Genomic DNA, 16,626 nt, shown 5'->3' with positions numbered 1-16,626 from the left:
GGTTCTTAACCTTGTTGGAGGTACCGAACCCCACCAGTTTCATATGCGCATTCACCGAACCCTTCTTTAGTGAAAAATAAAATGTTTTTTTTTTCAAATTCAAGACGAAGTTATATGTTTTTGATACCACTTTAGTATGGGGAACATTTTCTAAGTAACAAAGACTTAATTTAGAGTTTTTTGGACACTAGGGGAACATATTCTAAGTAACAAAGACTTAATTTGGAGTTATTTGGTTAGAGTTAGGGTTAGAGGGTTAGGGTCAAGGTTAGAGGGTTAGGCTTATAATAAGGCCATGCCGAATAAGGCATTAATAAGTACTTAATAATGACTAGTTAAGAGCCAATGTGTTACTAATTTGCATGTTAATAAGCAACTAATTAATGGTGAATATGTCCCCCATACTAAAGTGTTACCATGTTTTTTTACTGGTACACAAAATGAACCGTGCATGAACATCACCTTGTTCAAACAACACAACCAACACAGTGCATAAACTCACAACAAATTACACACCTGCAAATCAGTCTGACTTCTGCTGTTGCCGTATCCGTAATACGCCGATAGGGAGAAGTTTTTATTTACACGATGAGTCGGGTGTGTCTTTACCTCCGCCAAACCCGTGAGGCCGACTCACCGAACCCCTAGGGTTTGATCGAACCCAGGTTAAGAACCACTGTGTTAAAGTCATATTTAAATGGCAGGCATTTAAGCAGCATGAAGGAGAGGAGATACCATAAAAGTCTGCTCTTAAATCAATCAATCAATTAATCAAAGTTTACTTATATAGCCCTTAATCACAAATGTCTCAAGGGGACCACTGGGTGGTTGGTGCAATGGATGCCGAGTGGATACGGTTAATAATGTTAGAGTCCAGTCCATAGTGGGGCCAGCAGAGGATCCTCTTGCATGTGGACACGTCGGGGCGCAGAGACTTCACCGACTGATGCATAAAGACTGGTCACACCTGACTTAACTTGAGAGCTCTGTCACAAAACCAATTAGACTTAGACTTCTTTTTATTGTCATTCAAATTGGAACTTTACAGTACAGATAAGAAAGAAATGTTGTCGCATTAGCTCGTTGTAGTGCAGGATAAAAGAGCAATAATATGCAGATATATAAATTACTTTACATATAAATATATTGCACTTTTGCATATGCATACACGTTTATGGATGTATGTCAAATTGTCTTTATATTTTCTTTAAATTCCAGAGAGTTAATCTGTTTTTTGGGGGGGTTACAATTTGGGGGTTAACTTACAATTAAGCTTGTAAGTTAAAGTACTATACGGTAATAGTGTTGTAGCATTAGTATGAATGTGAGCAGAAAGTACAGTCGTCCGTTGCCACATGGCGTTTCAAATATTGCGGTTTGACCACAACATGGATTTTTTGGGGATATATAGACATTTTAAAGCCTATATTTGGATCAAAATTAAGCACTTTCAAGCATAGAATGGCTACATAAACTACAAATATCAATACTACAGTTGTATTGGCCACGAGAGAGATCTATTGTGGCCACTGAATGGCTCAGCTTCAGGCAGCTCTGCTTAATGCTGATAAAACTTTACACTCTTTAAATTGGATTTTAAGAGTGTAAAGATTACTAAAGTGGGTAATTTCATATCTAGAGGGTTCTTATAATGTAAAAAAAACAAACGCATTCGGAAAGGTCATGAACAGTTGTATTATACTTTACAGTAGCTATGAAAACATTTGATTTATAATTAATAATTATAAAAAAAACAACTTTCTTTAATATTTTAGACTTTTGTTAAGGGCTCAGAATAAGGGTTTTAAATTGTGGCACACCCTCCCCTCAGAAATTACCATGGCTCAATAGCAGAGATGCTATAAGAGGGAAGAGGCAGGGAAAGGAGGATGTTGGTTACCGGACGCTCTGCTTAATGCTGATAAAATGAACACTTGATTCTAAGGAAGGGAACTAACACAATGTTGTGGTTGTGTTGGCATTTACAGAGAAAAAAAAAGAAGACCAACTTAATTATTGCATTTTCTTCAGCAACAAGAATAACTGACATATTTTGGAAATATGCATGAATTTGTTCAACATGGCAGACAGATACATCTATTGATAATGAATGTGTTTCAGCTCATTACTGTCACTGTCATCAATATAATACAGTTCACAGAATATGTTTTACTCATCACGGTGTCAACACGCATACAGTATGTCTTTAACATACTCTGTGAGCAACAATTCAAGCACTACATATGATATCCTAAGTGTAAAGTTCATCATAAAATCCATGGTTTAAAATCGCAAACAATCATGGTTGGCCACACTGTTTTGAATACAAATACTTAATGTATACTCAACACTAAAATAACAGTTTCTGCCTTTAGCACGACACACATGCACATTCTATTTTAAACTTAACATAGAAAATATCTTAAAGTAAGACAAAACACTGATGTCATTTATAGACTATGATAGAGGGAAAACCCCATTGGCCTTGTTTTCCCAATGTTTCCCAGAAGAAGGAGGTATGATAATTGGAGTTGGTTGAATGTAGGAGGGAGTTAAAACACATTTATATATATATTTTTTCACACAAAAAATGTCACATCCATATTTGGAAATTACAATTATTATACAATAATTATATAAAATACAATTATTATTAGTTCAAATCAATCTGTCTGTTGCTAGAAAGTTGTGGATTGTCACACAGTTCCTTATGCTAATGTAATGTTGCACAATCATATAATTTATGTTGTATCAATAGTTGTTTTTTTGGTCCCTTTATTCTCTATTTCTATGTTTGGAAAATGCTGTTTTATTGTAGAATGGTTGTGGCTGTAAACGTGCATCGTAAATGCCAAGAAATACAGTCACTTTTATTGCGATTTGGCATTATCCAAACATCATTAAATTCGAACATTGCTTTAATAACATACAATATTTCAAGGTGTCAAAGACGACAAATATGATAGCCTTTTTTTTCAGTAGCGTTGCCTTTAAGTGCGCCACATTGTACACGTCACACAGGAAGCTGTGCCAGCCAATAGGAAAGAGTCTAACTCACTGTGCCTGTCACGTGGTCTCCGGCTACAACGACTAGGCTACACGGTATTGCTAACACGAAACAAGATGGGTACTCATGCATTGGTAACGTTCCTATACATTTTAACTTGATACATTAGTTTTGTTGAAATATGCCAAGTGTTATCAACAAAGTCATGTGCTAATAGAGTGAACGCGGTGGCCGGAGACAGATTTGCCGAGCAAATTATCTCTACGTGGACCAAACTGTTGGCCACCGAGCTAGCTTCCGTAAGGTTAGCGTCTGTTGTGGTGATATGGAAGTGTCACAGCTCACCTTTTACTTTGCATTTAACAGTTTGCTATTTGGCTGTATTTAATCGAGTAATCAAAATAAAGTGACATTTTATCGATTTCTGGTCAATCCTAAATTGTTTAAGTTATAACTATTTGCGGTATAATACGGAGGCCCCTGAAGGTACATGGAGGGAAAAAATGTTTTGCGAGATCTCGCAATACTTTTGCGAGATTTTGCAAATTGCGAGATCTCGCAAAAGTTTATTTTTTTCCTATGTCAGTGAACCGGAAGTAAAACAGACACAGCGATAGTGAACCGGAAGTGTCGATGGAGGAGCCTACCCATCATCCGTGGGAGAAGTTTATTGATTTCTATTTTAGTATTGGCCTAATATATATAGACATCAAATCGTATTATGGTCCCACAACAGAGCACAGATGATGGGAAGGGTCCCGCATGCTCCTGCTCCTCCATCGCTGTGTCTGTTTCACTTCCGGTTCACTGACATAGGAAAAAAGAAATCTCGCGAAAAGTATTGCGAGATCTCGCGAAAAGTATTGCGAGATCTCACGAAAAGTATTGCGAGATCTCGCGAAAAGTATTGCGAGATCTCGCTAAAAGTATGGCGAGATCTCGCTAAAAGTATGGCGAGATCTCGCTAAAATTATGGCGAGATCTCGCGACAAGTATGGCGAGATCTCGCCAAAAGTATGGCGAGATCTCGCCAAAAGTATGGCGAGATCTCGCCAAAAGTATTGCGAGATCTCGCAAAAAGTATTGCGAGATCTCGCTAAAAGTTTTGCGAGATCTCGAGAAAAGTATTGCGAGATCTCGCGAAAAGTATTGCGAGATCTCGCCAAAAGTATGGTGAGATCTCGCCAAAAGTATTGCGAGATCTCGCGAAAAGTATTGCGAGATCTCGCGAAAAGTATTGCGAGATCTCGCTAAAAGTATCGCGAGATCTCGCGAAAAGTATCGCGAGAAAAGTATCGCGAGATCTCGCGAAAAGTATTGCGAGATCTCGCGAAAAGTATTGCGAGATCTCGCGAAAAGTATTGCGAGATCTCGCGAAAAGTTTTGCGAGATCTCGCGAAAAGTATTGCGAGATCTCGCGAAAAGTATGGCGAGATCTCGCGAAAAGTATGGCGAGATCTCGCGAAAAGTATGGCGAGATCTCGCTAAAAGTATTGCGAGATCTCGCGAAAAGTATGGCGAGATCTCGCTAAAAGTATTGCAAGATATCGCTAAAAGTATTGCGAGATCTCGCTAAAAGTATTGCGAGATCTCGCTAAAAGTATTGCGAGATCTCGCTAAAAGTATTGCGAGATCTCGCGAAAAGTTTTGCGAGATCTCGCGAAAACATCCATGTCCCTTTAGGGGCTCCGTAGTATTATGTAACAGAATGACAAAACAATATTTATTAACAATGTGTTGCTTTAACAGGAACCATCCTTGTACACTGTAAAATCAATTCTCATCCTGGACAACGATGGAGACAGACTTTATGCCAAGGTATGCTATTGTAAATATATTAAATTTATTGTTGACATATTTTTTGTAAGTAAGATTCAAAACTCAACTTCCACAAACCAAATAGGATGACCCAAGTTTTGTTCATATGATAAATCTTCCATCCATCCATCCATTTTCTACCGCTTGTCCCTTTCGGGGTCGCGGGAGGTGCTGGAGCCTATCTCAGCTGCATTTGGGCGGAAGGCGGGGTACACCCTGGACAAGTCGCCACCCCATCGCAGAGCCAACACAGATAGACAGACAACATTCACACTCACATTCACACACTAGGGCCAATTTAGTGTTGCCAATCAAACTATACCCAGGTGCGTGTCTTTGGAGGTGGGAGGAAGCCGAAGTGTCGTAATATTAAACATTTTATTCATCCACAGTATTATGATGACACGTACCCCACAGTGAAGGAACAGAAAGCTTTTGAGAAGAACATATTCAACAAAACGCACAGGACTGACAGTAAGAGAAGTCACAATAATAACCAACAATTGAAAATAAGTGCTATTTCGTCCCTGAAACTTCTGATTTATTTTTGTGTTCCTCTAGGTGAGATAGCATTCCTGGAAGGCCTGACTGTTGTTTACAAGAGCAACATTGACCTCTTCTTTTATGTTATTGGAAGTTCACAAGAAAATGAGGTAATGTTTAATTACATTTGTTTCTTTGCTATTATATTCCTATCAAGCGAGGATGGCAACATGGTGCAGGGTTGTTATGTCTTTAGAAGTTGTGACTGAGCATACTTTGAAAGAATTATTATTGATTAAATAAGGTGCCACCTTAATTGCTTTGTCTTATACAAATACATTGTGCATAAAATTTTTTTTACCCTGACCTGCATTCACAAATAAATAAAAAAATATCCCAGCTACATTTGGAAAGTAATTGGTTATAGTAGAGTAATTCACAATGTACATTTTTAGAACAGTAAAAATTAACATACTGCGTTTTTTAAGTTAATATAAATTGATCCTATTTAAAGCTGCAGCGTTATTTTAGTAATCGAGAATTCCAACGATTATTTTGTTGGATTAATCAATATTCCAACATGTATTTGAGGGAAAATAGTTTAAATAAACAACAAATTCACATTATCAACATTGAAATTGCACTTTTGGAGCACTTGTACATTTTTATTAGGTACACTCATTAAAATATGATTTAAAGCAACAAAATATAAATCAAAACTTTTCTAATCAAATTAATCGATTAATGATTGCAGCACTAGTCCTATTTTATTTAGTATCAGAATATATGAAGTGAAGTGAATTATATTTATATAGCGCTTTTTCTCTAGTGACTCAAAGCGCTTTACATAGTGAAACCCAATATCTAAATTACATTTAAACCAGTGTGGTTGGCACTGGGAGCAGGTGGGTAAAGTGTCTTGCCCAAGGACACAACGGCAGTGACTAGGATGGCGGAAGCGGGGACCGAACCTGCAACCCTCAGGTTGCTGGCATGGCCACTCTACCAACTGAGCTATACTGCCCCAATATATATATATATATCCATCCATCCATCCATTTTCTACCGCTTATTCCCTACGAGGTCGCAGGGGGCGCTGGAGCCTATCTCAGCTACAATCGGGCAGAAGGCGGGGTACACCCTGGACAAGTCGCCACCTCATCGCAGGGCCAACACAGATAGACAGACAACATTCACACTCACATTCACACACTAGGGCCAATTTAGTGTTGCCAATCAACCGACCGTATTTTTCGTGGTATAAGTCGCACCGGAGTATAAGTCGCACCTGCCCAAAATGCATAATAAAAAAGAAAAAAACATACATAAGTCGCACTGGAGCCCGGCCAAACTATGAAAAAAAAACTGCGACTTATAGTCCGAAAAATACGGTATCTGAATATGACAATGATCCTGCCCACATAGATGTTAGAATGAGTGTGCGCCTAAAATAAATATGCTCACAAAACAAGTCTAATCAAAGCTTTTCTTAACAGCTTATGCTTATGGCTGTTCTCAACTGCCTTTTTGACTCTCTCAGTCAGATGCTGAGGTATGTCCTTGTTAATTTTTCAAGTTGAATATCCTCTACGTTGTTCCAGAACAAAATCCTTTCTTGTTTTTCCTCTACAGAAAAAATGTTGAACGTAGAGCTTTGTTGGAGAATATGGAGGGGCTCTTCCTTGCTGTGGATGAAATCGTAGATGGGGGGTCAGTTAAAAATTATCCTCTTAAAGGGGAACTGCACTTTTTTGTGGAATTTTGCCTATCGTTCACTATCATTATGAAAGACATGATGACCGATGTGGGTTTTTTTATGCATTCTAACTCGTTAATAAAAAGTCAGTTTACAGCGCAGCCAATCGGAGGTACTTTATTCCGCCCATAAAACCCAATAAAAAAACTATCCAAAAAGCACCAACAATACTCCATTTACATTTCATGATTTGTTTATTAACCAAGTATTAGTGATATTATAAGCGATAATGCTGACAAACAATTTATAGCAGCGCTGTGAACACTAGTGTGTGTCCCTATGTTTACATCATCGAATGGTAAGGTGCTTCCTCATTTTGATGCTCGTGAAAGTTTATTCTAGATCATAAATCATGCCTCTCACCTGGAAAATAGAAGAATGAGGACGTATTCCGACAAGTTGGTACACTTTGACATCCAGTTTAGAACCGGAAATGGTGAGAACGACATGAAAAGATGCTCCACCTTTTCTTCGTGAGAATTATGAGTCTTCATCTAAACGGGAATATATCAACATCCTAATGACAGACATTGTACAGTAAGTGATTTTATGTATGTCTGTTGGCTCTCATGAAATCTGCAGTGGGTAAAAATCAGTGATGTAGTGGGGGGGGAAAGCCAACATTGTGATGCATATGTGTAAAATGATCACAATACATAAATATTAAATGTTATTATGAATGTGCCCATTACTACAACGCATATACAGGTAAAAGCCAGTAAATTAGAATATTTTGAAAAACTTGATTTATTTCAGTAATTGCATTAAAAAGGTGTAACTTGTACATTATATTTATTCATTGCACACAGACTGATGCATTCAAATGTTTATTTCATTTAATTTTGATGATTTGAAGTGGCAACAAATGAAAATCCAAAATTCCGTGTGTCACAAAATTAGAATATTGTGTAAGGGTTACATTTTGAAGACACCTGGTGCCACAAACTAATCAGCTGATTAACTCAAAACACCTGCAAAGGGCTTTAAATGGTCTCTCAGTCCAGTTCTGAAGCCTACACAAACATGGGGAAGACTTCAGATTTGACAGCTGTCCAAAAGGCAACCATCGACACATTGCACAAGGAGGGAAAGACACAAAAGGTTATTGCTGAAGAGGCTGGCTGTTCTCAGAGCTCTGTGTCCAAACACATTAATGGAGAGGCAAAGGGAAGGAAAAACTGTGGTCAGAAAAAGTGTACAAGCGATAGGGATCACCGCGCCCTGGTCAAGATTGTGAAAAAAAAAACATTAAAAAATGTGGGGGAGATTCAGAAGGAGTGGACAGCTGCTGGAGTCAGTGCTTCAAGATCCACCACCAAGAGACGCTTGAAAGACATGGGTTTCAACTGCCGCATACCTCGTGTCAAGCCACTGTTGACCAAGAAACAGCGCGAAAAGCGTCTCACCTGGGCTAAGGAAAAAAAGAGCTGAACTGCTGCTGAGTGGTCCAAAGTCATGTTTTCTGACGAAAGCAAATTTTGCATTTCCTTTGGAAATCGAGGTCCCAGAGTCTGGAGGAAGACAGGAGAGGCACAGGATCCACGTTGCCTGAATACTAGTGTAAAGTTTCCACCATCAGTGATGGTTTGGGGTGCCATGTCATCTGCTGGTGTCGGTCCACTCTGTTTCCTGAGATCCAGGGTCAACGCAGCCGTCTACCAGCAAGTTTTAGAGCACTTCATGCTTCCTGCTGCTGACCTGCTCTATGGAGATGGAGATTTCAAGTTCCAACAGGACTTGGCGCCTGCACACAGCGCAAAATCTACCCGTGTCTGGTTTACGGACCATGGTATTTCTGTTCTAAATTGGCCCGCCAACTCCCCTGACCTTAGCCCCATAGAAAATCTGTGGGGTATTGTGAAAAGGAAGATGCAGAATGCCAGACCCAAAAACGCAGAAGAGTTGAAGGCCACTATCAGAGCAACCTGGGCTCTCATAACACCTGAGCAGTGCCAGAAACTCTTTGACTCCATGCCACGCCGCATTAACGCAGTAATTGAGGCAAAAGGAGCTCCAACCAAGTATTGAGTATTGTACATGCCCCTTTTTTTTAATTTTCATACTTTTCAGTTGGCCAACATTTCTAAAAATCCCTTTTTTGTATTAGCCTTAAGTAATATTCTAATTTTGTGACACACGGAATTTTGGATTTTCATTTGTTGCCACTTCAAATCATCAAAATTAAATGAAATAAACATTTGAATGCATCAGTCTGTGTGCAATGAATAAATATAATGTACAAGTTACACCTTTTGAATGCAATTACTGAAATAAATCAAGTTTTTCAAAATATTCTAATTTACTGGCTTTTACCTGTATACTTACAGCATGTATATAAAACTTTAATGTAGGCGATTGGATGTTTTTTAAGGGCTTTTATAGGCCGAATAGAGCGACTCCCATAGGCTCCATGGTAAGCAGACTTTTGATTGCATTTATTTAATAGTTAGAATGCGTTAAAAAAAATTGTAATCCGTCATGCCTTTCATAATTATTGTGAACGATAGTAAAAATTCCAAACAAAGTGCAGTTCCCCTTTTAAGGCTTTCAAAGCTAAAGTGAAGATTTTGTGTTGAGGTTGTGTGTGCTGTCTCCTGCAGGGTGATACTTGAGAGTGACCCCCAGCAAGTTGTACACCGTGTGGCCCTCAGAGTAAGCCTTCTCCTTCTCTTAGTCTTAAACTCTTGGCATTAGGGTTGGCAGACCTACGCCCAAATCATGAATGCCGTCCCTAAGTTATCCGCTTAAGGCTTACTGTTTTGTGTCAGAGAATGCAACATGTGCTCTCCACTCTTACGGTGTAATCTAACCTATTTTCAACTTGCCCCAACACCCTGTTTTTTAAAAGGACACATTAAATATAATATGTAATGTATGAGTATGTGATAATCAACCCAAACTTTTGACTGTGAGCATCAAGGCTAACAACAATGTTGAAATAGTTTGCCAGCTAATAGCACTCTAAACTACAGCTTTCCTTTCACACTTTTTAAAGGTAACAAGTGTTTTGTTGTAAGGCCATTGTGTAAAAAAAAAACTGCATGACATATACTTAGGAGTTGATTATTTGCATCTTGGCATGAAAAACACAAAGTTCTCTTACCTAAAGTTCAAGTGTTTCAGTCCAATAAGATTATGTGGGTCAACTCTGATCCCAGTTTCGTAAAATGACGCCCTCTGGTGGCAAGATTAACTCGTGACACTGGCAACCAACCTGTGTAACTACTAACTCTCTTCTCACATACTTCCTAATTTCCTTTAAAAAATTATTTAAAGGTGATTATATTAGGATTTTACTGTTCTAATTAGACTGTATTTGGCCCCTAAACTAAAATTAGTCTGGCACCCTTGTCCACATTGTGTTGTATGATATCTGACCATGAACTTATTTGTTCCTTTAGGGGGATGACGTGCCTTTGACTGAGCAGACCGTTACTCAGGTTGGTGGGATTTTCCTTTGTCTTTCGTTACAGATCTTTACTTGCAGACTTGGTTATTTTAGAAACAAGCTGTAATTAGATGGACACAAATAATTGGAATAAAGGCTTAATCAGACAAATAATGCTTCATATAAACACGTCAGTTAAAAGATTCCGATTCGATAACGCCCATAAAAAAACATTTTTTATCCGAGTTCCAACGAGAGGGGTTATTTATGCCGATTGTTATTCTGAATGGTGTCCGTCTTTGCAGTCAGGGTAAAATCACCTTCACCGCGCATGTGCGCTACGTCAGCATGACGCGCCTTTGAGATAGACGGATGTTTATCGCCTATAAGCAAATATGGCAGGAGGGAAGCAGAATTGGTCTTGCTGACATAACCTTTCTGTTAGAAACGTTAAGATAACTCAGGATTGTTGGACGCCTTGATTGTTGAAAAGTTAGAAACACATAGATGTACAAACAAGTTCATAAAAAACTGCAGCAAGCCAGACTACACCGAACTGTCGACCAAATAAAAAAATTGTTCGAACAGTTTGAAGGCTTCCTATTACAAAGTTAAACGTCAAACTAGTGTAAGTGGTACTGACGCCGTCAGCTTTCAGTTTTACCGTCTGATAGATTACTTAAATTGTCAAACTTTTCTTGATCTTGTGGATGTCGGTTTGCAGCAGAAAAATATTAACACACCTGAGGACAGGAGTCTCCTGTGAAAATGCGAGGATCGGATTATGGCGTTGATAACAAATTTTTTTGCTCGACGAAATATTAATTTACAAATTATTGCCGTTAAAAAATATTATTGACAATACTTTTTTGAGACCACAAATTAACCACTGGTGTAATGACAATACATAATAATAATAATGAAATTATACCATTTCAAATGCGAATAACTTATATTTCTCATATATTTTAACATTGTAATCATAATGTAAACTTTTAAATACCAAGTTAAATAAAACAAACAAATAAAATGTATTGTCCGTAAGCAAAATGCTGCACTTGAATAAAAAAATCACAACTAAAGTCAATAAAATTGGTTCTGTCTCTGTTAAGGAAGGGGTAGCGGACCCTCAAATATACACAAACAAAACAATAAACAAAATGACTAAATAAAGTTATTGTAACCAAAATGATCACGATTATCATTATCATTGTGGTATTGTTGAATGTGCTCAAAAAGTACTTAAACACACACTAAAATCTTTTAACCAAGTTGTATTTTTCTTTTAAAACTAAAATAAATCCATAGAATATACCTTCCTGGCTTCATAAGAGCAATGTTATTTTTAATTGTGTGTTTAAATATGTTTACCCTTTACAATTTAAAGTAAACATTAATTAATTGTTTCACTTCCCGTTGAATGGAGTTTGTGTCCGTTTGTTTCAACTTGACACTGTCGAGCTTATCGATGACTTTGTGCAAAACTAGCACATACTTTATGTGCAATGTTAATACTGTTGCTAACTTATTTAAACAGTAATGTGTTTGTACAAGTTTGGATTGAGAATAACGTTTCATAACAGGGAAAGACGTTAATGTCTGTTTACATATTAGCATTTAAGATAGCTAGCAAGCCAGCGGCAGTCAGTCCGCCTTTATCAAAGTGCAGTTATTAATGACCGTTCCTTGATCATTTTAATTTTATACGGTAACACTAACCATCGGTCATCATTACTGCCGCTTATTTGTAGTACAAACGCCCGCATCTTGTAAACCGTCTTGCTCGCCAAACGCGCACATTAAAAACAAACACAAACTTTATTTTGACTGTAAGAGACGCAGCCCCGCCCCGCCTCACAAAGAGTCCTAAGATACCAATGAAGGACAAGATAATTCACCCCCTTCTTTTCGCTGCGCTGAGGCTCAAACGCTAACCTGACTCTCGCCAGATCCTTGTAGTTCGCTGAGCTCCACACATAGATCTGGGAGTTCTCTATATGTATTTCAGAAGGCGGGGCCTTGTAACAAAAATAATTGAATGTGATTGGATAAACCACTTGTCCGTTATCTTGAATGACGTGCTACTTCAACTACTCACATCGAAATCAACCCGTGACGCTGATGAGAGCAACGCTGGGAAATCCAAACCCGGTTGGAAGAGCCAAAACATTCTTGCCACCAATAAATGCCTTCAAAACCGTTCTCTGTTCATCTTTTAAATAATTATATATTCGATAGATTCGACAAAACAGTTGCAATAGCAGAATCAATGTCAGCACATGACGCAGCGAGGGCTGCGTGCCGCCATTGAATCAAATAGTCGCTTTGGCGCTACCTCACATCTATGAAATCCCGCCCGGCGATCCTGATTGGTTCATTATTTTTGTGCTATCTGGAAGAAGTTTGAAATACCTTCGAGCCCAGACCCTTGTGTTGAGCTTAGCGAACTACAAGGGTCTGGCGAGAGTCAGGTAACACAAACGTGACCATCTGCTGAAACCGATGAAAAGCGTGAATGCTTTTGAAGCATGCACATGGCGATTTATCGGAAAACTTACCGACTTAATTTTCATTTATTATCGGTTAATGGACTTATCAAATATCGGCCCAGGCCTCGTGGTAACACAGTATTATCACGGATCTTGTGGTGTCAATGCAGAGGAGGCTGCCGTTGTTTAAAGGCATTTTGAACACAGCCTATTTCAGACTGCCATCAAATATTGAACTTGTTAAAGGGGAACATTATCACAATTTCAGAAGGGTTAAAACCATTAAAAATCAGTTCCCAGTGGCTTATTTTATTTTTCGAAGTTTTTTTCAAAATTTTACTCATCACGCAATATCCCTAAAAAAAGCTTCAAAGTGCCTGATTTTAACCATCGTTATATACACCCGTCCATTTTCCTGTGACGTCACACAGTGATGCCAATACAAACAAACATGGCGGTTAGAACAGCAAGGTATAGCGACATTAGCTCGGATTTAGACTCGGATTTCAGCGGCTTAAGCGATTCAACAGATTACGCATGTATTGAAACGGATGGTTGTAGTGTGGAGGCAGGTAGCGAAAACGAAATTGAAGAAGAAACTGAAGCTATTGAGCCATATCGGTTTGAACCGTATGCAAGCGAAAACGACACGACAGCCAGCGACACGGGAGAAAGCGAGGACGAATTCGGCGATCGCCTTCTAACCAACGATTGGTATGTGTTTGTTTGGCATTAAAGGAAACTAACAACTATGAACTAGGTTTACAGCATATGAAATACATTTGGCAACAACATGCACTTTGAGAGTGCAGACAGCCCAGTTTTCATCAATTCATATATTCTGTAGACATACCCTCATCCGCTCTCTTTTCCTGAAAGCTGATCTGTCCAGTCCAGTTGGAATTGCATCTGCTTTGAGTGTCGCAGGATATCCACACATTCTTGCCATCTCTGTCGTAGCATAGCTTTTGTCGGTAAAGTGTGCGGAACAAACGTCCAATTTCTTGCCACTTTCGCATTTTTGGGCCACTGGTGCAACTTGAATTCGTCCCTGTTCGTGTTGTTACACCCTCCGACAACACACCGACGAGGCATGATGTCTCCAAGGTACGGAAAATAGTCGAAAAAACGGAAAATAACAGAACTGATTTGACTCGGTGTTTGTAATGTGTTTGAGAAAATGGCGGATTGCTTCCCGATGTGACGTCACGTAGAGCGAATAATAGAAAGGCGTTTAATTCGCCAAAATTCACCCATTTAGAGTTCGAAAATCGGTTAAAAAAATATATGGTCTTTTTTCTGCAACATCAAGGTATATATTGACGCTTACATAGGTCTGGTGATAATGTTCCCCTTTAAATTTTTTGTCGTGTCTCCGCTGGATGAGTGACGGATGACCAGGTTTTGTGTTCAATGTTAACACCGTCTTTGGCGGAGCACAGTGAATGGCCGAATTGCCGTTCTAGACAGGCAATGCGTGAACGCCCCTTCAGATAACACCTGTTAATGTTACATTATCTCAAGTTAACTAATGTTATCGAAGTAAAACTTAATGGGAAACCGTTACCAGCATTCAAGTGCCAGTTTGTTTACAAAGATCCTAGGTACAGTATTGTGCACACATTTTAGGCAGGTGTTAAAAAGAAGCAGTAATAATGCTTTCAAACATGAAGGTGTTAATTGTTAAACATTTTTAATCAATTAACAAAATGCATAGTGTTTTTTTTTTTTTTACAGCATTCGTGGCAATAGTTTTTTTATTGTACTATTTTAAGGGTAAGACATGCCCAGATGGTTTATTCTGATTAAACATTTGGCACATTTATACGCACATTTTGAAAACCGTAAATTTGAAATTCCAAAAGTTACCTTTTGATGTTACCCAAATCACACCATATATCCAATGTATATATTTTAGTGGTTGTCATCCTGTTATAGATAGTATTTATTCAACAACAGTGATCAGTATTTTTCGGAGTTTGAATTTGTGATTTAAAACGAGTTTCACTTCCCAGGTCCTTCAGTCTGCCAAAGAACAGATTAAGTGGTCACTTCTACGATAGTCTGACCAGAAGAGCCACTGTACAGCACTGATCCACATCCTCCTTATTCCTCTCCTACAATCACAGCTTGACACATCCAGTCATACCTCCACTTCAATTTTGAATACTTTTTTGTGTGACGTTTAGAACAGCAGGATAAGAAGATAAGGTGTACATTCCAGTACGCGGGTTGAACTGTTTTAATTATGTAAATCAGCGTATTGCTCCATGACATCTTATAAACCTTATTGTAACCGGGGACAACATTCCACGCCTTTCCCCCACTTTTGCTTTACCATGTGTTGTCATTGTTTTGTGATGAATCATTTTGCATTATACCTCCTAACATGAACATCATGTACTGCAATGTTCATCACCGGTTTCCAGGGTTTATTTTAACTTGCCTTCTTCCATCATCACACAATTTTAATAAATGTTTGTTGATGCTGTCTAAAAATGTGCTGCGCATTGTGTCGTTTTCCTGAACAAGATGTGTTTTCATTGTGTAATGGTTTACATTTATGTAGCAAATTTAGCTTATCAGCGGTCCCCTGAGTGTCTTTAGTCCTTTATGGTTTTAACAACCTAATAGGAGTGAGGGCTCCATCTGCTGGTGTGTGTATCACGGTGCAATACATCCTCCAGTGACGTGATGCTGAGACTGTACAGTATTTTTCATGCATTTAATGGAGTCATACTTGAAGTTGACCCATTCATTCATTCCTCCTTGGTAGAGCCAGCTTGTATCATAAATCACATATGCAGCTTCCTTGAATGCATCCCTAATTGCTGAGACTGTACAGTTTTATGCAGGCGCATACATTTTAAGGCGTCATACTTGATCCATTCTTTCATCCCTCCTTGGTAACGCCACCATGTATCATTAATCGTAAGTGTTTCCTTCAATGCACCCCCACCTTTATACTGCCCCACACCTATTTTAATGCAAATAAGGGATAGGCAGCAGACTGAAATATCAAAATAGGCACTAGATTATATTACTACTATATGATAAGTATTGGAGAGAATAGATGAAATGATGTATCCCTTCTTGCAAAAGATGTGTCCACACAGTGCATGCAAACTGATATGTTACAGTCGCATTTGTCAGAAGTAAAGTTTATGCCTCCTTTCTTTGACAGAATAAGAAAAACATTTACAACTTATGGTCATTTCTGCAACTGGCCATGTTTTTATACCTGGCAATTTGTTCTAGACATCAAAGCATAAAACATGCATGGTCGAGAGCGCTAACCAAAAAGCATGACACGCATTAACGGTAATGTCAGACTGGGAAATAAAACTTTATGGCTCAAGAAAAAATGTTGTAGATCTCTTCCACTGGTGAAAAAAAAAAAAGATCAAATAAAAGTGGCATTTCCCTTACTCGGTGTAAACGTATATCCTTGATTGGAACTAATTGCCTGGATCAGTGTACATGACAGCACAGATTGTTCACTTAAAATCCTACTGGTTTCACTTACTGTATGTCTGGAACTCAAATTACAGTCTTAAGGCTAGATTATACCCTGCACCTCACTTTTGTGAGGTGCAAGTGAGGTGCAACTCACATTTCACAAACATTTTGTCAAGGCACAATACTAGAAGAATACAACTTCTAATTTAAAGTAGTCAGTGTATGG

General features: G+C 38.5%; 1 protein-coding gene across 1 annotated transcript; it reads left to right on the top strand.

The window, feature by feature from the left end:
• The first annotated feature begins 3,017 nt into the window (after positions 1–3,017).
• copz1 (COPI coat complex subunit zeta 1) lies at positions 3,018–15,440 on the top strand. Its single transcript, XM_061985630.2, has 9 exons — positions 3,018–3,141; positions 4,757–4,825; positions 5,218–5,299; positions 5,387–5,478; positions 6,805–6,860; positions 6,941–7,018; positions 9,665–9,716; positions 10,466–10,504; positions 14,957–15,440. Exons 1-9 carry the CDS (start codon positions 3,124–3,126, stop codon positions 15,002–15,004), a joined length of 534 nt encoding a protein of 177 aa, XP_061841614.1. The 5' UTR covers positions 3,018–3,123; the 3' UTR covers positions 15,005–15,440.
• Positions 15,441–16,626: the final 1,186 nt, after the last annotated feature.

Source organism: Nerophis lumbriciformis, linkage group LG01, assembly GCF_033978685.3.
Source record: "Nerophis lumbriciformis linkage group LG01, RoL_Nlum_v2.1, whole genome shotgun sequence".
In the NCBI taxonomy this organism is placed as follows: Eukaryota; Metazoa; Chordata; class Actinopteri; order Syngnathiformes; family Syngnathidae; genus Nerophis; species Nerophis lumbriciformis.
This window is presented reverse-complemented; position numbering and strand designations above follow the sequence as displayed.

What these genes read in the sequence shown, in the direction of transcription:
- copz1 (XM_061985630.2), top strand. An exon ending in CAAAACGCACAGGACTGACA is followed by an intron (nt 5,300 to 5,386) that starts GTAAGAGAAGTC and finishes GTGTTCCTCTAG; the next exon opens with GTGAGATAGCATTCCTGGAA. An exon ending in GATGAAATCGTAGATGGGGG is followed by an intron (nt 7,019 to 9,664) that starts GTCAGTTAAAAA and finishes TGTCTCCTGCAG; the next exon opens with GGTGATACTTGAGAGTGACC.